At 40.2% G+C, this 25,930-nt stretch overlaps 1 protein-coding gene across 1 annotated transcript in view; it reads right to left on the bottom strand.

Moving 5' to 3' along the window:
* The window catches only part of DOCK1 (dedicator of cytokinesis 1), a 906,712-nt gene that overhangs the window by 106,621 nt on the left and 774,161 nt on the right, over positions 1 to 25,930 (bottom strand). The window contains exons 39-42 of the mRNA XM_030202953.1: positions 17,033 to 17,122; positions 8,739 to 8,843; positions 6,464 to 6,605; positions 6,160 to 6,241 (exon numbers count right to left, since the gene is read on the bottom strand). Of these exons, the coding sequence (XP_030058813.1) occupies positions 6,160 to 6,241; positions 6,464 to 6,605; positions 8,739 to 8,843; positions 17,033 to 17,122 (419 nt within the window). The remainder of the gene's footprint in view (positions 1 to 6,159; positions 6,242 to 6,463; positions 6,606 to 8,738; positions 8,844 to 17,032; positions 17,123 to 25,930) is intronic.

The raw sequence follows: 25,930 nt of genomic DNA, 5'->3' as shown, positions 1-25,930 counted from the left end.
AAATTTGGTCATTTTTGAGATGGGCGTCCTCGGTTTCCATTATCGCCGAAAACTGGGGACGACCATCTCTAAGGTCGACCTAAATTTCATGATTTGGGCATCCCCAACCGTATTATCGAAACGAAAGATGGACACCCATCTTGTTTCAATAATACGGGTTGCCCCACACCTTTATGGGGCTGTCCTGCAAGGACGCCCTCATGAAAACTTGGGCGTCCCATTCGATTATGTTCCTCAATGTCTCCTGGTCCATGACTGGCACAGGATAATCTGGCCATAGCCCAAACCACAAGGGGTATTCAGCGATGCCCATTCTACATGCACCATCTCACAGAAATCCTGTCTCATGGGGAAGGTATTCGGAGGCTGAAAAACTCCATTGATCAGGTGGGTCCACTTTCCAGATGGCGTCCCTCATCAAGGGTCATCCTCAAACTTGAGCATTGAGGAGACTTGAGAAATGAGCTCTGCAAGTTCCACCGAATGGAAAATGCGAGCCACAGAATGATCTTCCCTCGAAGGGGGTAGCTCATCACCAAGATCTGGAAGCGTCGGGTCCTCCTCCTCCGGATCACTGAAGCCATCCTCAGATCCATAATCCTTCAGAGCCTTCTCTTGAAAATCCAACCTGAGATGCTTGGTAAAGCTGTGGATCTGGAGCAGAAGTATGGCCAACAGGGCCTGCTCCTGTCGAAGGCCCCCCCCCCCCCCAGGGTCCCCCAACCTCCAAGCCTGGTAGAAGGCCCAGATAGAACTTTGGAATAAACTCCAAGAAACTCACTCCTGACCACCTCCTACAGCTAAGTCCAGGCCCACAGAAAGTTCTGCTGCATCAGCTGTGGCAGGTGTTCAGGTGTGCAAGAAGACCCTGCCCTGACATCCTTATCTAGGGAAGGCCCTGCAATGGCATCTGTTCCCACCAAAACTGCGTCTGCTCCTGAGACCGACCCTACTCCAGTGGCCGAGCGAACAGTGTCCTGAGTGCCTGAAGCCTCCTGCACAGGGCCCTCCTGTGAGACTGTGGATTTTGGCTCTCCACCAAGCTGGTAATGTGCACCGGGTGTCTCCAATCCCCCGCAGAACTGCTGAGCCTGGACTTCAGATAAGTACACAGCACACAGGTGGTAAGTATGAGGAAAGGGGTGAGTAGGAGGAGTGGGCTCTTCAACAACACCAGTAAGTGACGTGAGTTAGGAACAATCTCTTTATTTAAATATACACAAAAAGCGCCTTCCTCAGGAGTCTATGAAATAAAACCAAACAATGGTAATGAAACAAACATAAAACAAAAATGTAAAATCTAAAGATAAAAATTAAAACAGGTATAAAAAGTTAAATGTGTGATGAACATAAATTGCATAAAAAATAGTGTATTGCAGAAATGCTAGAATATATACATAAAAATACATACAAAGGGGACTTATAGATGGTAAGTACCCTGTGTGCCTCTGTTGTCCTAGTGGTTTGTTTTTCACTACTGCTCTGAAGCATCTGCTATTAAGTGCAAGAAAGCACTCAAGGCTCCCAGTGGAACTCAGGGCCAAGGGGGGGGGGGGGGGGGGATGGCCACCTCCGTGTACACCCCAGGGTGAAGGTGAGGCCCCCACAGGCCAATTACCCTAACAGCAAGGGCTCAGAGAGAGACAAGAACAGTCATGAAGAGGGTCTCTCTTTTTTTTTTTTAATTCCAATAAAAAACTCTAATAGACATTAAAAAAAAAAACTACTGGCACCAGACACCAACTAACCTCGAAGAACCTATGCCCTTCCAGGCCTATCAGACCGGCTGCTGACTGCATAGGCTGCTTGCCTGCCATCTGCTAGAAACTGAGAACGTACTGGCTGGCTGAGGGGTGGCACAGTGCTTATGTACAGGGTCAGAAAGATGTTGTGTTGTCAGTCTCTATCTGCTGGTAGCCAAGTATAATCCATGCGTCAGCAGCTGGATTGGTCTGCAGGGTTGACAAGGAAGTATCTTTGTCTTCTCAAATTCAAATTTATTCAGAGACATCAAAGTTGATTGAAGAGTGTGGCTTCTTTGGAGAGTCATTTAGATCAAAATTGCATCAAATGAGACTGGAAGTATATCAGATTTCTGAATGCTAGATTACCATTGTACAGAATAATCTAAGTATCCATCATTGATTTGAGAATTTGGAAAACTCTCAAGATCTTGCATTTTTTGATCTTTCCAAAGTGCCTTCTATAGCACCATTACTGACCTTGAAGCATTACTTCTTTGAAATATTTAAGATTCCTTAACAATCATGTCTGCTGTTTTCAAGAGCATTTACTGTCTGCCCTCATTTACTAAGCATACTATTGATCTCCTTGTATTTCCTGGTAGTAATATATCCTTTGATGCACTGAGTGTGGCACAAATTGTAGAAGGGAAGGATCGAGATGTTACTTCTTTTACTCTGATTGTAAATCTTCCGCCAGATGGAGACTGGGTATTAAAGGTTATGTTTTTGAAACAGAGAGGTTAATTTCTTAAATTATAAGGCAGAATCTATCCTGATGTAGCAAGGGCTACTCAGAAGAAGTGCCAAAGAGTTTTGGCACTGAGGCCCCCTGGGTATGTCTAGGTGTTTTTTCCCCCCTTGTAAATGTGTTATAAAGTTGCAATCCCATAAGCTCGTATTCTACCAGTCTGCCCACTTGCTCACATTTTAGTATTCCAGAGTATCTGGACACTGGCCTTCTCAAGTTGATTCACAAGTAACATCTACCCCTTTACAACAGATAATCCATTCCCTTGAAACCATTCCAGCCTATTATCTTATTGAAGAAAACAGTTTCTCTTTGGTTTGTGCCTTGGGCTCTCCTTACTGTGGACAAGAACGGGTAGAATGTTATATTTTTACTCTCTTAACTTCAAAAGAGAGTAAAAGTTGTTGATTAGATTATTTCCTTGTGTCTGCTGTGTTTCAGTTACAAATGTATTTTTGGAAATATATTTAATAAAAATAAAATAGAAGAAAAAATGGAATATTTGGAATTATTAATAAAGGAGTGGAAAATATCATAATGCCCTGTATTGCTCCATGGTGTGACTGCACCTTGAGGACTGAGTGCAATGTTGTTCGCCACATATCAAAAAAATATAGTGGAAATTAGCAAAAGTACAAAGAAGAGGGATAAAGGAGATGGAATGACCCCCCCCCCCCCCCATGAGAACACATTAAATAGGTTAGAACTGTTGAGCAAGGAGAAAAAAAAACAAATGAGGGAAGAGATGTCAAAGATCTATAAAGTCATAGAAGAACGGAATGGGTAAACACAAATCAGTTGTTTACTCTTCTAAAAAGCAAATAGACTATGGGACATGAAAAAAATGAAGTTACAAAGTAGTACATTTAAACAAATCCACCTGTATATGCCCTTTATGCAAAAGCATATTCTATCATGTCTCAATGTACATTTTTATGCCAGTCAGAATTTTAGAAGAGACTACATATGCGTAAAAAAGGCTTTATAAAATTACCCCCTAATAACATGGTGCCTAAATTTACACATTGATTGCTTACTTAATTTATAGAATGCTAGCACTTACATAGGTAGGTGTGTATTTATACGCATGCTAGGCGAGAACTATTCTATAAATGACACACATAAATCACTGAGCATGTAGATGTAAGAGGGCAAAACAATAAGATCTGCTGTCAGAGAAAATGACTACTTATGGCCAAATGTTATAACACAATAGCAGAAAAAGCCTCAAAAAGCTTCTAGGTCTTGAATTGACCTGAAGAAGCTATATCGGGCCGAAAAGACCCTGCTTTCATCACAGGCATAAAAAATCAGTGGCAAATTTATATATGAGGGCATTTGAGCAGACGTTCATCTACACAACTGAGCTCTATCAACATGTTGCCCTTTGGGTTAGATTTATTGATGACATCTTCCTACTATGGACTAGCGATGAAGAACATCTTGTTCAGTTTGTGTCTGTCTTGAATAGAAGCCATCCGCGGATTAAGTTCACAGCACAGATAAATGCAACACAGATCTCATTTTTGGATTATTAATCACTAACATTAATGGAGAGATCAGTACCACTGTATTTCATAAACCAACGGATAGGAACACTTTTTTAAATTATGACAGTTGTCATCCGAGATCTTTAAAAGACAACTTACCGTTTTCTCAATTTTTGAGACATCGGCGTATATGCTCTACTAATAAGGAGTTTAGAGTGCAATCTAAAAGATTGTCACAGAGACTAGCGAAGAGAGGTTATCCTGAATATATACTTCAGAAAGCCTATAAAAGAGCGAGATGGAATACCAGAGAGTTGTTACTGACCCCAAAGGTCGATAGGTTGAACGATTCAGATGATCACATCATGTATGTCACCCAGTATAATATGGACTCTCCGAAAATAGTAAGGACTTTGAAGAAGCATTGGTCTTTGATTAATACATTACCATGTTTTGAGAACACCAAATTGAGGTTAGCATACAGCAGGAGTTTGACTTTGAAAGAACATCTCTGTCCAGCTGTTTTGCCATCTACCATCAGACCTTCCGATGAGATGAATGGTCATTGGAGATGTGGTGACTGTAACTACTGTTTGATTATGGACGAGACTCGTGTGTTTACGAATCCCACTGACAATAAGACATACGTATTAAAACAATGCACCAACTGTAGATCAAGTGGTGTGGTATATTGTCTATGATGTCCCTGCAATCTGATTTATGTAGGGCAAATGAAGAGGATGTTAACAGCAAGATTGAGTGAACACAAAAGCTCTATTCGCACTAACCGGATCGGGCTTCCAATAGCGATGCACTGCAATACCCATCAACATACCTTTGAAGATCTTAGATGTGTGGTACTTCAATCTATTTATCAGACTAAAAGAGGTGGAGATTATCAGAAAATTCTTTTGCAATGTGAGCAAAAATGGATATTTAAATTACGTTCTCTGCACCCGACAGGTTTAAATCACCGGGTTGAGTGGAGTCATTTCTTTTAGTGCTTTCCTATTGGCGTTTTTGACCCAATAGCGTCTGACGTCAGATATTCCATAAAGCAGCCATTTTGACCCGTCAGTAAGCTGCTAGGAAAGCGTAGTATTTGAGCTGACCTCTCTTCCAAGTATGTGTGTGATTTCCTTATGATTTTCTTTGTTTTTGATTTATTTTTAGCGTGATTTTTAATGTCAAATATTTCTTCCTTAGATACTGCGTTAGAGGCCCTGAAGCAGCCTTGCGAAATGCTGGCCATCGTCGGCCCCGCACTGGTGGAGAGAGAAGAATTCAGCATTTTCACGCTATCCATTGTTATGAAGCACCCACCGTAAAGATAAGTGTGGTGCTTATTTAACATAGAGATTATTATAAGTTGGGTACAATTAATAATTTATATAAAAAAAATTAAGTAAAATTGACAATATTCTAATAGTGCAGCAGTAGCGGTTTTTTATACCTGTGATGAAAGCAGGGTCTTTTCGGCCCGATATAGCTTCTTCAGGTCAATTCAAGACCTAGAAGCTTTTTGAGGCTTTTTCCACTATTGTGTTATAACATTTGGCCATAAGTAGTCATTTTCGCTGAGAGCAGATCTTGTTGTTTTGTTTAGTAGTAAGTCGATTTGCAATCGGGCATATTTGTATAGTAGATGTAAGAGGGCATTCACAGGGGACAAGCATGGGTAGGACCAACATTTGAGCATAACACTTACCGTAAGTTATGTCTAAATTGCCACGTGTACTCACTTATTCCTGCTATTGACATGGCATAAATGGGCACGCCTCAATTCTGACTAACACTAATATTCTATAATGTCATCTTGGTGCCCAGATTCATTTTATAATTAGCATTCAGTGCATGGCATCTAGGTGCCTAAATCGTTGCACCTAGTTATAGAATCCCCCATTAATTGATTCATGTTTTGAATTGCCATGCCACTTCCTATTCTACGCCCTCTAATATGAAGATGGCAATTAGTGCATTTTAAGAGTTGACATACATTAACACCTAACATGGCTTTGTAAATAGGTTGCTAGATAGGTATTAGAACAAAGTATTTTTTGTTAAATAAAATTATCCAGATGGACAGAAATAATAAATTCAGTCTTCAACTGTCAGTCCAGAAGTATGATTCAGTACCATTAGAACAACATTCAAAAAATCACCCAACTTTTGTTACCTTAAAATCTGCTCAGATACTAGCTTATTGTGAAACTTTGGAGGTAACTCAAGTATAGGTTTTACTGTAAAGCACTGAATATCTGAATAGAAAGGTTAAGAAATAATGGAGAAAAAACTAATTTTAGACATAAGTAATCTCAATTTAAAATTTTTCTTGAGCAATTTATCATTTTCATTTTCCTAGGCCTTTCTATTTAATATTAGTAAAACATTACAAGAGTGAACGGTTTGAGCATCCAATAATATTCTCTCATCTGTCAGACCAGGTTAAGGCCATCCACTGAAATGCATTTCAAGGATACATTGGCCAGTGGAATTTTTAATGTCATCGCCTGGTGGAGATGTTGTCTTCATTTTTTCTGCATTTGGAAACTGTGTTAATAACCTTGCTTCAAAGTCTTCGCGGCGTTCATATTCCTTCCCTCTATAAATGAACACTTTGTTCTGGAAACAAATTAGAGAAATTAATTCAGCACTGATGAGAAATCAATGCATAAAAAAGCAGTAACACTTTTAAGCTTAAAGTGAAAATGTATATTCAAATGCTATCTTTCATGATGCATAAGAAAAAAGAATCTACTCTGCATTTTAGCTTGCCAAACAGCACTCTTTAGGTAATTCATAGCACTTCTTAATCCTCTCCTGGAGGAACCTCTTGTCAGTGGGATTTTCAGGATTACAACCATGAATATGCATGAGATCAATTTGAATAGAATGGATGACTTATGTATGCAAAACATTATTCATGGTAATGATTGTGAAAACCCAATTGACAAAATATGTCTCCAGAAGAGGGCTGAGGAGCATTGATTTAGCAGTAGGTTGCCCAACCACACAGCTTTCCTACTGCTCTTCCTTGGTTTTATTCTAGAGGCCATTGAAGGAAAAGGCAGTACACATCTAGTTGTACCCAGTCGATGTATGGAAAAAGATGAAAGAACCAACTGATTGGTGTATTGCTATTGTGTTGATTCAGTATTCAGAAGTTTAGATATAGAGTGAGGCATCGTACCCATACAGATCTTGCCCATTTCCATTTTCCTGAAAACTGTGCCAAGTTGGACTTTGCAATGATTGTTGCCTTCTCAAGAACTGAGAGAATGTTCTCTCATCCCTAGTCAATCTGATCCTTTGACTTTGGATCAGTTAGGAAGGGAACTGCAAGGTTTTACTTCACTCACACGTTTCATAGGAGATGCATGTTATAAATATCATTAGATTAATACTTCAGTAGTAATGCTGTGTTTTTAATGAGTGTGCTATAAGAAATTTGCTCTAAGTGTTCAGTGAACATCTCTTAATGTACCGTTTCCCCAAATCTCTCCTGCAGGCACATCTATTCAGTTCAGTTTTCAGGGCTGCCACAATGGTTGTGCTTAAGATAGATTTGTATACACCTGGTTTCCAATGTATGCAATTATTTTTTTTCCAAGTTACAACTCATGCCGTGCATATGCATTAGGGATATACTTAAAACCAGACTAGTTAGGTGTGCCTCCATGTCAGCATGGTGAAGCAGTAGTTTAGTCTGCCATTAAGGATACTAAAACAATGTTTTACTAAGCTGCATTAGCTGTTTAATGTTGCTTTTTGAGTGCACTAATAGCACAGCCCATGGTAACTTGATTAATGCAACAATTTGCATACTCTAATGCAGAAAATGCCATTTTGGGTCAGGGACTGTATTTATCGGGGTGCTTGTACAGCACAGCTTTTTGACCCCTATTAGCTGCTGTGGTTTTCTGAGGTTCCTCATTTAATTTAATATTTTTGTTTATGAGATTTGTAGCATTTTTTGGGCCACATACACTCAGTTCTCGTGTGCTATTAGAATAATATGAAGGGATTCAACAGAGCTATAAGTTGATGCAGCAGAGCTGTACAGGCAACATGGTTAAAGGTTACTGAGTCAAGATTAAATATAACTAAAGCCATCATAAAAGTCTTTAAACCCTTTTCTTTTGCCCACCTTCTCATCCCTACTAAACTAGTCCATTCATTGAAAACAGAGAAATATGTATTCACAACAGCTTGCTATTCAACCAACTGATATACGTGATTACTGTCTTTGTCTTTTGATAATAAACCAGGGGCAAACTATTGGTCACTGGGAAAGTGTGTCAAGTTGGATATTAAGGGCCTGTTTCACTAAGGCGCGCTAGCATTTTTAGTGTGCAATGATATTTAGAGTGCGCTAAACATTAGCAATGTCCATAGGAATATATGGACTTCACTAATGCTTAGCACACCCTAAATATTAGCATGTGCTAAAAATGCTAGAGCACCTTAGTAAAAGACCCCCTAAGCGTATTGGCTAGTGATTCCCATTTCTAATTTTCTCACGATGAAAGAATGTTTTGAAGAAAACCCTTGTGGTAAATGTCTGCTGAAAGTTAGACAGAGAAAGGAAAACATAACACAGAATCACTCTATTAAATACCAAAGCCCACATCATTATTTACAAATTAAATGGAAAGTCCATCAATATTGCTGTTAAAATCTTTTCTGGAAGGTATAGAGAATCTTTGTAAAGTTAATGATCCAGCTATCACTCATGAAAACTGAATTAAACATTACCCTGAGAAATGTAGGGAATCCTTGGCCATAATATCCAACAGCAAAATAGTCTGGTTTAGGTCTTATCACTTTCACTATGTTTTCATAAAACTGGGCTTGTTTTCTCTGTAAAAAAAAATAAAGATCACAGTTTCCGCTAAGAAATACATTTTATTCCAGACAAGTTGCTCTTTAATTCATAACTCAGTATAATTTAAATGATACCAAGATACAACATACACATTCAATTATTACCTCTAATCAAACCTTTCACTTTCATTTGACCATTTGTGATATAGGTTCTCTCCCTTGCTGAAGTAATGCTAAGTATATTGTATGAACTCCTAAAAATAAAAAGCTCGTTCACTAAAGACTGATACTATAAAACCCAACACAAATAGCAAGCAACCAGATACTAAGTGAGGGGAGGGGAGGGGAGGGGAGGGGAGAAAGCCCCAGAAGTCTGTGGTACTCCATACTTAGCACCCTATAGACAATATTTCTATCATTAGCCAAAAAAACCTCTTCTCCATCCTTTAACCACAAAATTCTTTTTTAAATTATTACTTTTAATTTACTTCTATATTTTCCATATATTTATGAAAGGCACACATATCTTCCTTTAAATCTCCCAATGAAAACCCATTTTACTCAATGACTTCTTCAGAGGTAATATATATCTACAAAATAAAAATACAATCCATTACAATCTTGATACTATACCTCAACTTAGCATCTCACTATCAATTCAATTTTTTTTTTACTTGTCACCTCTTCTTTCATATTTGTAGTCATTTCAGTCCTATACAAATCAACACCAATATAATATATGGGAACCATCAAATATATCATAAGAATGCCACCCGCTCTTTTGCCACATTTAAAACAGTGTGCTCTAAAGAATTCAATGTAAAAATCCATCTCTGTTCACGCTGCAACAATTTCCTTGCTCTATCACCACGCACAGACTCAAACAACAGATTTAGCAAGTAAAGGGTTAAAGGGAAACCACACAGAAAGCCAGCTCAGGGCTGTGCTAGAAACCACAGCTAAACAGAAGAGAAGCTCCACATTCAAACAACAGATTCAGCAAGCAAAGGGTTAAAGGGAAACCACACCAAGAGACAGCTACATGAAACAGCAACACACACAGACTCAAACAACAGAAATCACACAGAGAGATAGCTCAGGGCTGTGTTAAAAAGCACAGATCAACAGAAGAGCAGCTCACACAGACTCAGAAACCACAGAGAGAGACAGCTCAGGGCTGTGCTAGAAAGCCCAGCTAAACGGAAGACCAGTTCACACAGACTCAAACAACAGATTCAGCAAGTAAAGGGCTAACAACCAACCCACCAGAAGTAAATCTTCAGGATCAAGGTTTAGAAGCAAGGATTTCAGGTACATTGCTTCAGAGGCAAGCCACACAGGAACAAAGATTCAGAGACAAGACTCACAGGGAGAAAGCTAGGCAAGAATCAAGACATGCAGGAATAAAGCCATGCAGGAATTGGATCCAAATAGGAAACACAAAGACAAGGTTAAGAGATCTGTTGCAAAAGCAAAGCATGAAAGGTGCTTTATAAAGGACTTTGCTGATGATGTCATGACTAGGAATGAGGCTTGGATAACAGGAATACCAGAGCGAGGCTTGGATAACAGGAACACCAGAGCGAGGCTTGGATAACAGGAACACCAGAGCAAGGCTTGGATAACAGGGAAACTTGCAGCAGAAGCAGCCATGCAGGAAAAAAGGCAGTCCAGAGACATCACAGAGCCAGATTATTGGAAAAAAGGTGAATCTGGACGTGGGGCATGGCCACAGCTGTGACACAATTCGCTACCAATGGCATACCTACTTGCTGGTGGGCTATGATGTTGTCATTCTAATATTCAATTTTATCAGGTCTTTGCCCAGTAGAACTTGATACAGGGTCATTCTAATACATAGACCACAAAATCAGAGCGACAATTTGTATCATAATGCAATTAAACACATGACCTGTAATTGGATTCAAGAATTCTTTGCATTCAACCATCCACACAGGTCTTACAATTACCTGATTTCTTATGTCACAACTGATTTTCCTCTGATATTCACTCTTTTATATCTGGCAATACTTTAGGACTCAATAGCACAAGTTGCGTTATATACAATTTGTTGCTCTGATTTTGTGGTCTATGTATTAGAATGCCCCTGTAAGAAGCTCTAAGTGGGCAAGGCCGTGATAAAAGTGACTATTAGAATAAATGAACATCGGTTTAACATAGCCTACTAACGAGTAGGTATGCCATTGGTAGTGCATTGTTTGAAATATAAGCATTCTTTTGATGTGTTTCGCTGTTGGGTTATTGACAGAGTTTTGTCCACGAGATGGGGAGCTGATAGAGCAAGGATACTATTGCAGCATGAACAGAAATGGATTTTTAAATTTAATTCTTTAGAGCCCACTAGTTTAAATGTGGCAGAAGAGTAGATGGCATTCTTATGATATATTTGATGCTTTCCATATATTACATTGTTTTCTTACGTATTGATAATTTGGTCGGTCCTCTAAATAGATGAGCAGATCTGATTGGTGTGTGGAATGACGTTCTAGTTAAAAGCAGGCGCCATTTTGTATAGGGCTCAAACGCCGACAAATATGAAAGAAGAGGTGACAAGTAAGAAATTTGAATTAGCATAGTGACATGCTAAGTTGAGGTATAGTATTAATATTGCAATGGACTGTATTTTTGTTTTGTAGATATATTGAGCACATAATACCCATGAAGAAGTCATTGAGTGAAACAGGTTCCCACTGGGAGATTTAAAAGAAGATAAATGTGCCTTTTATAAATATATAGAAAATATAGACGTACATTATAAGTGATAATTAAAAAAAAGAATTTTGTGGTTAAAAGAAGGAGTAGAGGTTTTCTTGGCCGATGATAGATCTGAAGGGTGCTGTATGAAGTATTGCGTACCACAGACTTCTGAGGCCTTTTCCTCTCCCTTTTTCACTTAGTATCTGTTTGTTCGCTATTTGTGTTTGGGTAAGTATACTGTATGGCAAAAAATAATTTGTGAAACTTTCATTGGAAGAATCATACTTTTAGGTACTCTGTTCAAAAAGTTTCAATATGTTGGAGGATCTTGAACATCAAAAGTGTAATTCAATATAGCCAACTCAAACATTTGCCAAAATGTGATGCAAGATGGCTGCTAGTTGGAGAGCTGCATCTGCAACTGCTCCAACCACAGAGCATTTTTCTTTTTTAAAAAAAATATTATTGCTTATTCATTAATGCTTAAACACAAATGTAAAGCCAGAAATTTCTGTGTGGTAGAAATGGAGATGAAGGTAGTGGACCCCATAGATGCCTTTCTGTTACCAGTTTGTTGGGTAACAATCACAGTGAGTTTGGTCCTGCAGGATTTGCCCGGTTCTGAGACTGCCCCACATTTGAAGATCACATGCCCAGGGCCATTGTTCTTCCTGAATTGCCTGAAAGACTGGCATATCTATGTGTAGCTGTGATTTTTGAGCAGTTGAAGATTTTTTTAGCCTCACTCTGTTACTATTTGCAGCAAGAATCTAGGAAACTTTGTGAAAAAACAAGATTTATTAACTTGTGCAGGTACCTGAGAAGATAATTTTGGGCTTTTATGGAGTGCAGTTATAAAGAGATAATTTTATTGCCTTCACTGCAATCAAAAAAATCAATCTCAGATAGGAAGAATGGGTTTATTAGTTCTTACCTGCTAATTTTCTTTCCTTGAGCCCCACCATACCAGCCCATAAACCACTCATCATTTATAGCATAGGTTTGTCCCCCCAGACCAGTCCAGATGCTTGAATTTGTGCTGTCTTTTCAGCAGGTAGCGACTGAGAACTACTGAGCTGTGATATTATCACTTAAGAACCTCCTGCAACCCCTGGATTGTCAGTATTTATCATAACAAAGCTGAAGAAGAAAGGCAATTAAAAGGAAAAAAATCTCCTAGGAATTAAATGAACTGCTCATCAGAGAACCACTAATGAAGCATAAAGCCCTCCAGACTAAAGATCCAACAGGACTAATGAACTAGCTAAAATCAAACCACTCAATATTCAAAAGGGTTTAACCAAACAAAATCCTACCAGACCACTGGAGGTTGCATGGGATGCCTCCCACCTGCTAGAGACAGAAATAAAAACCCTGTGCAACCCAGTGGCATAGCAAGGGGGGGAAGTCCGCCCTGGGTGTCAGCACAAGGGGGGGGGTGCTCTGCTGCTTCTAGGCACCCCCCTGCACCCAAAATCCCCCCTCCTGCCATAGGCACCTCGATGGTATAACCCTCCTCCTCCTTCCTTCCCGCCCTCGGCAGCCCTCCTCCTCCTCTCCTCCCCCCCGTCATAACCCTCTACTTCCCGTGGTGGCAGCGGCATCAGTTCCGTTACGAAGAGGGCACTGCAGGCTCCCCTCCGGCTTCAGCTTCTTCCTTCGCTCTTCACACAGTGAGTGTCCCGCCTTCGCGATGACGCATTTCCTGTTTCCACGAAGGTGGGACACTCACTGTGTGAAGAGCGAAGGGAGAAGCTGAAGCCGGAGGGGAGCCTGCAGTGCTGATCCATTTTTCAGTGCGCCTATAAAAAAGGCCTTTTTAAAAGTTTTCCCAAAAATGGCTGTGCGGCAAAATCAAAATTGGCGCACGTCCATTTTGGGTCTGAGACCTTAACACCAGCCATTGACCAAGTGATACTCACATGGTAACCGAGCAGTAATGACCTATGTGTGTCAAATGCCACTTGGTGTGCGTCCCATACGTGCATCCGAAAATAATTTTTCGGACACGCGCCAAAAATGAAACTAATGCAAGAGCCACATGGTAGCTGGGCAGTAATTCCATTTTGGTGCATGTTGGGCGCATGTAGAAGCTTAAGCAGCTTAGTAAAAGGGCCCCTCAATGAACAGTTAAGCTCTGGAAATCATTGCCAGGTTTAAAATAAGTTTGGAAAAGTTCCTGGAAGAAAAGCTCATAATCTGCTATGAAGATAAACATGAGGAAAGCCACTATTTATTCTTATGCTCTAATGTAAAGAAGTCTTTTTTTCAAACAACTTTTGATATTTGATCCTTACAACCACCCCTAGATATTTAAACTTATGCATCTTTTATTAACACATGGTAGATTCATACAAGCACTTTTTTTTTTTAAACTAAAGATTGCTTTTAATAAACTTTTGACTATTCAGCCACTGGCTGGTTCTTTTGGTAGCTTTTTCTCTTGTTTCCTGGATTGCTGCCTCTGTCAGGGTACTACATGAATTTTGAGAAGGCAGAGAAATGGTGGGTGGGTTCTGGTAAGATGGTTCCACACGTTCTGCATTTCTTTTGCAAGGTTTCAAAGTTTACTTATCTTGGAACAGTGGGGGTCTTACACAAGCACCAGGCGTTATTTATAATTAATTATGTTCCAGTTCTGCTTCAAGTTAAATCAGATCTAGAAGCCTCAAATGATCTATCTGATGTGGGGTAGGATTAACTCAATAAAGATGAACATTCTTCCCTGGTTGCTGTAGTTATTCCAGCATCTTTCATGCTCTATTTCCCGATCAGTTTTTCACAAGCTCAGTGAGAGGATGTCTAGTTTTTTGTGGCATTAGTTTTGGAACACTATGAAGGCCAAAGGAGGTGGAGGATGTGATTGCCAACTGTGGAGACATATTACTGAGTTGTGAGGTTAGCGGGTTTGGAAGCCTATTCGAGAGAAGATAGGGAGGCAGGTTGGGTGCAGTTAGATACGGCACAGATGGAGGGTTTTACTCTGCTATTGTTGGTGGTTTCACCAGGGAAGCTGATGGTGGTGCCCTGTTTTGGGGAATTCTTTGGGAGTGTGGCATTTGAAAATCAGGGTGGGGCTTTGTGTTCCATAGTTCCCGGCTAAAAATAAAAAAAATTTCTATTGTACATTCTTCCTGGACATGGGTCAATAGGAACAACGTGGGCTCAATTGTTCCTATTGATTGATGTCCAGGAAGAATGTGGGCTCAATTGTTGGAACAATTGTTGTCACAGCTACAGAAAGAAGGGAACTTGGTGGAGTTTGGTTCAATGAAGGAGGAGTTTGGGTATATTTGCAGGTGATGGCACCCTGGTGAAGTTTAGCACCCTGGTGAAGTTTAGCGCCCAGGTTGGAAATATAGGGAGCCCACCCTATTGGAGACAAATAACTCTGTCTGGTGCCCTAAGGCTGAACCAATTTCTATTATATACAAACTATTTCAGATGCTGACCTCTCTCATCCAATCAAATGCAAAAGCTGATGGATAAATGGAATGAATAGTTGCAAGCCTCCATACATGTCAGACTGGGCTGTCCTCTGGCAGGCAGCTCATCTCCATGTATAGTAGATTTATGGAAATAATGATTTGTTTACTACACTGTATCTATAGATATCCCCTCTTATGTACAAATGGTAAATGGTCTCCTTTATATGGGCAGAGATGTGGGGCATGAGGGGATCACCTCTACGTATGGTGGTCCTTCTCAAGTGTTTAGCAATTCTAAGTGTAGGTATGAAGGGAAATCGGTCTATCTCTGGGAAAGGAGGTGGAGCTTACTGCAGGCGTTTGCTTGCTTGGATCCTGGAGGAAGAAATACTTGCCAAAGAACATTAGCTGTCAAATCATATGATACACAGTGCAAGTGATACACTGGCAACATTTTAGAAAGGGATTCCTATGTTAGTCCACTGGCCCAGGCAAGTGTTTGAGATTGTCTTAATAGAAAAGTTGTCATATTCGCTAAAAGGCCTAAAATCAATGAATATGACAACCTATAGGATAAGCACTGGAAGAAAAAGGGGAACTGGACTGCTTGGCTGGCTGGGCAGAATGAGACTCCGTAACCTGAGTTTGGATAGAGTGGGGATTGTTGTTCTTCTGTTGAAATTCTCCACATGTTGTGTTTGTATTACACGTGATTAAATAAAGAGGGTTTAACCCCCCCCAAAAAAATCCGGCTATAAATTTCCATTAATTATTGGCACACTTCTGCTCAAGCAAAAGATTTTATTTTCAGGATGTTTCTTTCAAACATTTGACGTTCAGTCCAACAGCCATGTCAACATACAAGTTAAGTATAACTATCCCACCATAACCTGCTTCTAAAAATGTGAGGCAAAAGTTCAATACACTTAAGCACTGCTATGTCACTAGAAAAATAATCAAAAATAAATATAGGAAATTCATAGTCTCCATTATGTAACATGGTTTACTATCTAGCTTATAATTGAAAAAGAAAAACGCCTATATTGCGACCCAAATCGGGAGATAGACGTTTATCTCACAAAAACGAATAAAGCGGTATAATCGAAAGCCGAATTTGGACGTTTTCAACTGCACTCCGTCGTGGATGCGGATAAAGTTGATGGGGGCGTGTCGAAGGCGTGGTGAAGGCGGAACTGGGGCGTGGTTATCGGCCGATCAGAGATGGGCGCCTTTCGCCGATAATGGAAGAAAAATATGCGTTTTTAGCGAGAATTTAGGGCACTTTTCCTGGACCCTGTTTTTCCACGAATAAGGCCCCAAAAAGTGCCCTAAATGACCAGATGACCACTGGAGGGAATTGGGGATGACCTCCCCTGACTCCCCCAGTGGTCACAAACCCCCTCCCACCACAAAATATGCCGTTTCACAACTTTTTATTTTCACCCTCAAATGTCATACCCACCACCCTGGCAGCAGTATGCAGGTCACTGGAGCAGTTGTTAGGGGGTGCAGTGGACTTCAGGCAGGTGGACCCAGGCCCATCCCCCCCCTACCTGTTACGATTGTGCTGCTTAATGCTTAGTCGTCCAACCCCCCCCCCCAAACCCACTGTACCCACATGTAGGTGCCCCCCTTCACCCCTTAGGGCTATAGTAATGGTGTAGACTTGTGGGCAGTGGGTTTTGAGGGGGATTTGGGGGGCTCAACACACAAGGGAAGGGTGCTATGCACCTGGGAGCTCTTTTACCTTTTTTTTTTTTTTTTTTGTAAAAGTGCCCCCTAGGGTGCCCGGTTGGTGTCCTGGCATGTGAGGGGGACCAGTGCACTACGACTCCTGGCCCCTCCCACGAACAAATGCCTTGGATTTATTCATTTTTGAGCTGGGCGCTTTCATTTTCCATTATCACTGAAAAACAAAAACGCCCAGCTCACAAATTGTCGAATAAAACATGGACGTCTATTTTTTTTTTAAATACGGTTCGGTCCGCCCCTTCACGGACCCGTTCTCGGAGATAAACGCCCATGGAGATAGACGTTTTTGTTCAATTATGCCCCTCCACATATTTAAAATAAACCTACCAGTAATTCACTGAGTTGTTCATAGTCAAACATTTCATTTTCATACTGTTCTGCAAGTTCTTTACCCAAGACAATGGCCTCTTCCCACATCTGTGTAAAAACAATAAAATTAGGTATTAATTCTTGAGTAAGACACAGTTGGGATTCATTAAACCTTTGAAAGCATAAAATAGTCATGTACTGTTTGATATGTACAATGCAATGGCATCAAATCTGCTTTTACATTGATTTTCTTACATATGAATTTACTAAATTAGACATAAGGGTTCATAATCAAAGCAAAAAAAAAATTAAAAATGGCATAACTAGCAGATATACGTGTTTCACACAGAAAAACATCTAAACCGTATAATCAATGTGAATATACACATATATTCAGAACTATCTAACAATATCTGCTTGTTTATTCAAATATTATGTTTTATCATTATCTTGTTGCCCAAGATCTTTCTGTAACACTAAATGTCTATTTTCTAATATATTTCCATTACTCATGATGTATTGTAAGCCACATTGAGCCTGCAAAGAGATGGGAAAATGTGGGATAAAAATGCAATAAATAAATAAATAATCAAATATAAAAAAAAACAACAACCAAGTCCAATAGTCACAAAAAGAAGGCGTGAAATGGGCAGTGTTAAATGATAAATGGGGGGGGGGGCAATATTGGATAGCAAGGGGCTCATTTTCAAAGCACTTAGCCTCCCAAAGTTCCATAGAAACCTATGGAACTTAGCCTCCCAAAGTGCTTTGAAAATATGCCTCCAAAACTACTTCCTGGGGGTGGAAAGAAAAACATCTGGAATCAGACCTGCTTTAAAAGCATCTAAGGTAAAGCTAAACCTGTCTTTGGAGCCATGTGTGAATTTGCAGAGTTGGAGAGGTGGATATGGTCGTTGGTGACAAATAGTGGAGAGCTGGTAAGTGCTTTGTTACCTCTGGGTGTTCGCTCCAGTCTGAACCTTTTGACCCTCACATTTCCTGCCTTGTTTCTGTGTATCACCTCTTCAACTCCTTGCTCATACATGTTAGCCCCCCCCAGCCACACCCATCCCTTCCTCTGTATCTGGTCCCGATCCACCACCAAATCCTCACTGCCCCCAAATCCCCACACCTCCCATTATACCTCCATACCTGCTTCTCCTCTCCCGCCTCCAACATACTCTAATTCAGTTAAGCAGTTAGTACAGGGTTTTTACTGCACCCTGACTGGTTTAATATACATTAGCCCTTAGCACAGGTTCATGCTAATATCTAACATATGATTGTAATTTACTATGTAAGCTGCATTGAGCCTGCAATGTGTGGGAAAGCACGGGGTACAAATGTAATAAATAAAATAAATAAATAAACATGCAGTGAAACTAGTGCTAGCTGCTTACCACTGCTTAGAAAAAAACCCCATTAATCTGATATTTAGCTTCTCTTCCTGAATATGCTCAGGATGGGTTACATAGAAAGTCACACAATAGAATATAAATAAAACAAAATAAATACATAAAACAAACTTGAATAAAACAAGACAGACAAATGGATTGAAACATGGCCGATCACCAGAGGCTCCTTTAGGCCTTCTAACTTAACAAAGATACTGCTGAAAAAAGTAACAACGTTTTGACTACCCATCTAAACTGTATCATTCTAAGGGAGGGCAGTGTTTCATTCCAAGTGACACAACAGAATAGAAACACGCACATGCTCTGGCCTTAACTAACCGTAACATGTTCCGCAATGGATGAGCCAACAGATACTCCCCCAATGAATGTAAGGAGCAAGGTGGTGTGTTAAATGGCACAAACAAATACTCTGGATCCATACTATGAACAAATATCTTACGATACCCCCTCCTGCAACAGGTAACCAATATAAAAATATTAAGGGGTCCTTTTACTAAGGTGCGCTGAAAAATGGCCTGCAGTAGTGTAGACACATGTTTTGGGTACTCGCAAAAGTATTTTTTTGCGCACCTACAAAAAATGCCTTTTTTTTGCCGAAAACAGATGTGCAGCAAAATGAAAATTTCCGCGCATTCATTTTGGGTCTGAGACCTTACCATAAGCCATTGACCTAGCAGTAAGGTCTCACGTGGTAACTGGGTGGTAATGGTCTACGCAACAAATGCTACTAGACGCATAGAGATGCCGTGCACCAGAAAATAAAAAATATTTTGTGGACGCGTGCCAAAATTGAAATTACCACAAGGGCCACACGGTAACCGGGCGGTAACTTCAATTTGGTGCGCACTGGGCACGCATAACTGCCTACGCAACTTATTAAAAGGCCCCTAAGGTTGTGGTACTATGGTCCATACTAAGAACCTTGCTACTGTACTTTAGACTCTTTGCAGCCTTAGCACCATATGCTTTCCACGGCTGGCAGAAAATAGAGGTCCTAGCAGCTGATGAAGTGGAAAAATTGTAGGAAAACAAGATGGGGCTGGAGCAACAGAATTAGAGTGGAATGAGGATGAGAACGTGAAATAGAGGAAAGGGGGAACAAGAATTAAGCGATAAGAATAGGGGAGCGGAGATTACAAGGAGGAGAGAGTGGGCTACCCTCAACCCATGCACAAAGACATATTTCATTGCAGCAGCATCACCTACTAAGACCCTGGTAACAACATATTAACAGCTGGGGACGATGAATTTATACCCTTCTAGTCACTGTTCCTTTCATTTAATGACAGGCTATTATACTAGTTCTAAATGGTTTTAACAGTTTTCGACTGGGTTCTGTTAAGAACCTCAAATCATCAAGGACATCGGAATCAAGAAACTACAACATTTCAATTTATATAAAACATGACTTCTCTGGAACCTAAAGCTGTTGCAGTCCTCAGGCAATTCATTTGCGCACATAGAGAAACATACCTAACCATGTCTTAGACTGTTTGTTGTATTTTTAGAGGTAGGTAGTGCTCATTTCTTACACAGATCTCTTTCACGGAAAATATAATTTATAACAAAAATGTTTCATTGCCAATGATGAAGTATTTGAAATCTAGTAAAAGTAAAATATTCAAGTTGCAACTGTTTTTGAACTGGAACATAAATTACACATGTTAAAAGAGTTTGTAAGGTTGCAAAAAAAAAAAAAAATTCTCATTTCTGAGGACTACAGATTTACTTCAAGCGAAGCTGACAAACTCAGAAAAATAAACTGTATTTTTATGTTTATTAAAAATGTTATTATCTGATAAAGGCTAGAAGCAATTAACCTCAGTATAAATAAATAAGAAAAACATTATATACTCAATGAACCAAATTAAACTTTTGAGCAATGCTATGACAAGAGTATATTGCATGAAATTAAGGACTAGATGATTGAAATCAAACTGAAGAAAGTTCCCCCCCCCCCCACCCGAACAGCACAGACTTAAGCTGTGGAACTTGTTGCAACAGGATGTGGTCATGACCAACATAGCTGGGTTCAAAAGAAGTTTGAACGAGTTTCCTGGTAGACTTAGGAAAGTCATCACTAATCTGCAAACAAACCTTTTCTGGAGACAGGAAGGTGGTAGAACTAGAGGACATGAATTGAGATTGAAGGGGGGCAGACTCAGGAATAATGTCGGGAAGTATTTTTTCACAGAAAGGGTGGTAGATACGTGGAATGCCCTCCTGTGGGAGGTGGTGGAGATGAAAACGGTAATGGAATTCAAACTTGAGTGGGATAAACAAAAAAGGAATCCTGTTTAGAAGTAATGGATCTATGGAATCTTAGCGGAGATTGGGTGGCAATGCCAGTAATTGGGAAGCAAAAGTGGTGCTCGGCAGAATTCTACGGTCTATGCCCTGATCATAATTGAATAGGTATGGAAAGTTCAAGAACAGTGCTGGGCAGACATTTACGGTCTGTGCCCTGAGAAAGGCAAGGACAAATCAAACTTGGGTATACATAAGTATCACATACCATGTAAAATGAGTTAATCTTGTTGGGCAGACTGGATGGACCATGCATGTCTTTATCTGCCGTCAGTTACTATGTTATTCCTTGAATGAGCCATGAGAAATGCAATATACATTTTGGGGATATGCCATGTACTTCTGACTTGGACTGGCCACTTTGTAGCTTCATTGCATGCCCCCTAGTCCTAGTATTTTTGGAGAGTAAACAAGCGGTTCACATCTACCCGTTCCACTCCACTCATTATAATTGGTACTACAGAATGACAGCACTGGATCACTAAATCACAATTTCATGTGCTACTTTCTTTGAGAATAACTTTTATAACACTGACTCATGAAAAATGATAAATTCATTACACCAGTTTATTTTATCTCACTTCAACTCTTTCATGTACTCTGGTTGAGCAAATGTAAAATCGAGCGTGGTACCGGAAGATTGGAGGGTGGCCAATGTAACACCAATTTAAAAAAAAAGGTTCCAGAGGAGACACTGGAAATTATAGACCGGTGAGTCTGACGTCGGTGCTGGGCAAAATGGTAGAGACTATTATAAAGAAGAAAATTACTGAGCATATTCAAAAGCATGGATTAATGAGACAAAGCCAACATGGATTTAGTGAAGGGAAATCTTGCCATACCAAACTATTACATTTCTTTGAAGGGGTGAACAAACGTGGATAAAGGTGAGCCGGTTGATATTGTGTATATGGATTTTCAGAAGGCATTTGACAAAATACCTCATGAAGTACTCCAGAGGAAATTGGAGAGTCATGGGATAGGAGGTACTGTCCTATTGTGGATTAAAAACTGGTCAAAAGATAGAAAACAAGAGAGCAGGGTTAAAATGGTCAGTATTCTCAAAGGAGAAGGGTAGTTAGTGGGGTTCCCCAAGAGTCTGTGCTGGGAGCGCTGCTTTTTAACATATTTATAAATGACCTAGAGATGGGAGTAACTAGTGAGGTAATTAAATTTGCTGACGACACAAAGTTAATCAAAGTTATTAAATTACGAGAGGATTGTGAAAAATTACAAAAGGACCTTACGAGACTGGGAGATTGGGTGTCTAAATGGCAGATGACATTTAATGTGAGCAAGTGCAAAGTGATGCATGGGGGAAAGAGGAACCCAAATTATAGCTACGTCATCCAAGCTTCCAATTAGGAGTCATGACCAAGAAAGGGATCTAGGTGTCGTCGTTGATGATACGTTGAAACCTTCTGCTCAGTGTGCTGCTGTGGCTAAGAAAGCAAATAGAATGTTAGGCATTATTAGGAAAGGAATGGAAAACAAAAATGTATCGCGACGAAAATGATAAAGGGGATGGGATGACTTTCCTATGAGGAAAGGCTACAGTGATTGGGGCTCTTCAGCTTGGAGAAAAGGCAGCTGAGGGGAGATATGATAGAGGTCTATAAAATAATGAGTGGAGTGGAACGGGTAGACATGAAGCATCTGTTTATGTGTTCCAAAAATACTAGGACTAAGGGGCCATGCGATGAAGCTACAAAGTAGTAATTTTAAAACGAATCGGAGAAAATGTTTCTTCACTCAACGTGTAATTAAACTCTAGAATTCGTTGCCAGAGAATGTGGTAAAGGCAGTTAGCTTAGCAGAGTTTAAAAAAGGTTTGGATGGCCTCCTAAAGGAAAAGTCCATAGACCATTATTAAATTGGACTTGGAGAAAATCCACTATTTCTGGGATAAGCAGTATAAAATGTTTTGTACTGTTTTGGGATCTTGTCAGGTATTTGTGACCTGGATTGGCCACTGTTGGAAACAGGATGCTGGGCTTGATGGACCTTTGGTCAGTCCCAGTATGGCAATACTTATGTACTTTTTGTTCTGAAAATGATCAAGTGCTTAGCTGGATGGGATTAAATAAAAGAAACAAAAACAAAAAACCCTCTGGTGACAAATTTATTTTCTAGTTGCTCATCTTATAACCACTCAAAGGTAACTTCAAAGGTGCATTCTAATGTTCTAGAATGCTACGATTCAGTATACAGAGTCCACCGGTTTCTATATAGGTTGTTGCCCATAGTTAGGTATGCATCACAGATGCATGTGTAAACTAATTAGCTAATTAGGCACTGGCAGTCGATAATTGGTGTTAACAAGCACTTTAATTGGCAGTAATTAGGATTTACGTATGAATCTGCCTTCTGCCCTATTCTATAACATGTGCACCTAATTTCATAGCAGACAACTCCAAAAGCGGCATGGCCATGGGCGTGGCATTGGTGGGTAGGTTTGTTCCCAGAAATTAGGCCTGATGTTAGAGAGAATACTTGCATTTGCACACACTACTGCCACCAGTTGGGGGTGAGCATTTACACCAGCCTTTCGCAGGCGTAAATACTCAAGTCCAAAGGTAGGCATGAAATACACACAAAGGGGCCCTTTTACTAAGTCACGTAAGTGCCTACGTGTATCCAATGTGCACCTATTTTGAGTTACTGCCCTGCTACGGTGTGGCTCTCGTGGTAAATTTCATTTTTGTCATGCATCCGCTACGCGTGTCCGAAAAATAATTTTTTTTCCTGACACGCGCGAGCTACGTCTGCCAAGTGGCATTTGATGCGTGTAGGTCATTACCGCCCAGTTAACGTGCGAGACCTTACCGCTAAGTCAATGGCTGGCAGTAAGTTCTCAAACCCAATATGGACGTGTGCCAATTTTTATTTCACCGCACGTCCATTTTTGGCAAAAAATTTAGAAAGGCATTTTTTGCAGGCATGCTGAGAAATGGATCTGCGAGTGCCCAAAACACGCGCCTACACTACTGCTGGCCATTATTTCAGCGCACCTTAGTAAAAGGACCCCTAAGGGGCCCTTGTACAAAGGCGAGTAGGCTCTGCACGTGTGCAACATGTGCCAAAATGATAGTACTGCCAGGCTAGCACATCCCCCTGGTGGTAATTTTGGATTTGATTCATGCCCATACCATTGGGACACATTAAAAAAAATTTCCTACTACGCGTGGCGTTTCTGGCATAAATTGGCAGTTGGTGTGTGCCAAATGGTCAATACACATGTAGCACATGAGCCCTTATTGTTATATCAATCGGTGGCATTAAGGACTCGGGCCATAATTAGGCACGCATTGATTTCAATTTTACCACAGGCCTTTTCCCAGCCCAGTGAAGAAAAGCCCTTTTAACCCAGATGCGGTAAAAACTGGCCCGGCGCATGCCAAAAACACGCGCCCACACTACCGCAGGCCACATTTTGCTGTGGGTTATTAAAAGGACCCCTAAGCTAGTATTCTGTAAAGGTTGTTCTGCGCAGAGCACACTTTACAGAATACTACCTTAATGCGCATAATTTCAATGCCTATCTTGGGGTGTCATTTACAGAATCTGGCTCAGTGTGGCAGAACTGTGCATTGCAACTTTAAAAAGACTGCATATTTCTCTCATGATTCTTTCTTGGAAATTAAAAAAATATTACAACAGATAGTTAAAGATGACTTTAACTACATTATAATTGGTACTACAGAATGACAATTAACTTAATACCTCATCAAAGGCACATCTGGTGTAGCAAAAAAAAAAAAAAAGGTAAAACAAAACAAAGAAAAATACTCCAGTCAAGTCTTGGCCTCATTAGCTAAGACATTTTGGAGGTTGTGTGATATCGTTTACCAAAGTAGCATCCCTGTTCACTTTTTCTGTATTTAATTTATGCTAAATTAAAGGAAGATCATCCAGTACAGAAAATTCTGATGCAAACAGGCTGAAGCTTGAATGACAAGAACAATCCCACATGGACCCAAGAATACACAAAGTAGAGCAAAGCAACACTTCTGTGGAAGAACATTTCTTGAAACCAGGCATTGATAAACTTATGATTACAGTATTAAAATGCAAATTTAGAACCATCTGGGAGTAGAAGACAAAATAAACACTTCAAAACTGATAAAAAAGGATTCACACTTTAACCCATGCAACTAGTGTGAGCTATGAGCATAGAAAATAGGGCCCAGTGAGAATAATGGGGCTTGCATTAAATGTGTGTTAATTCATATTGACTATTAAATTAGGCTCATAATTCTGCAGTCTTTTACAGCTTCTTATCACTCTGTAAACATAAGAGCCTCCCCCCCCAAGCCCTTCACTCTACCACTGCAATTCACTCTATGATTCAGTACTGTTACCACTCCTTTTAAACATCTTTGCTAGCCCACTTGCTACTCTGATCCAAGACCATTACTTTTCTTTATATTTCTATGCTGACATCATCTTATTCGTTTCCTCCCATGACACTGATTATATCGATCTTTCTTCACTACAAAGCTGTTTGCATTCTATTTCAGATTGGCCTCGATCACACTGCCTGATTTTTAAGAAGGGTATGGAGTCCAGGTGTGCGGATGTTATAATGCCGTTGTATCGCTCCATGGTGCGACCGCACCTGGAGTATTGTGTTCAGTACTGGTCTCCGTATCTCAAAAAAGATATAGTAGAATTGGAAAAGGTACAGCGAAGGGCGACGAAAATGATAGTGGGGATGGGACGACTTTCCTATGAAGAGAGGCTGAGAAGGCTAGGGCTTTTCAGCTTGGAGAAGAGACGGCTGAGGGGAGATATGATAGAAGTGTATAAAATAATGAGTGGAATGGATCGGGTGGATGTGAAGCGACTGTTCACGCTATCCAAAAATACTAGGACTAGAGGGCATGAGTTGAAGCTACAGTGTGGTAAATTTAAAACGAATCGGAGAAAATTTTTCTTCACCCAACGTGTAATTAGACTCTGGAATTCATTGCCGGAGAACGTGGTACGGGCGGTTAGCTTGACGGAGTTTAAAAAGGGGTTAGATAGATTCCTAAAGGACAAGTCCATAGACCGCTATTAAATGGACTTGGAAAAATTCCTCATTTTTAGGTATAACTTGTCTGGAATGTTTTTACGTTTGGGGAGCGTGCCAGGTGCCCTTGACCTGGATTGGCCACTGTCGGTGACAGGATGCTGGGCTAGATGGACCTTT

Source organism: Microcaecilia unicolor, chromosome 5, assembly GCF_901765095.1.
Source record: "Microcaecilia unicolor chromosome 5, aMicUni1.1, whole genome shotgun sequence".
Taxonomy (NCBI): domain Eukaryota; kingdom Metazoa; phylum Chordata; class Amphibia; order Gymnophiona; family Siphonopidae; genus Microcaecilia; species Microcaecilia unicolor.
The sequence above is the reverse complement of the archived record's forward strand: the minus strand, read 5'-3'. Positions and strand labels throughout refer to the sequence as shown.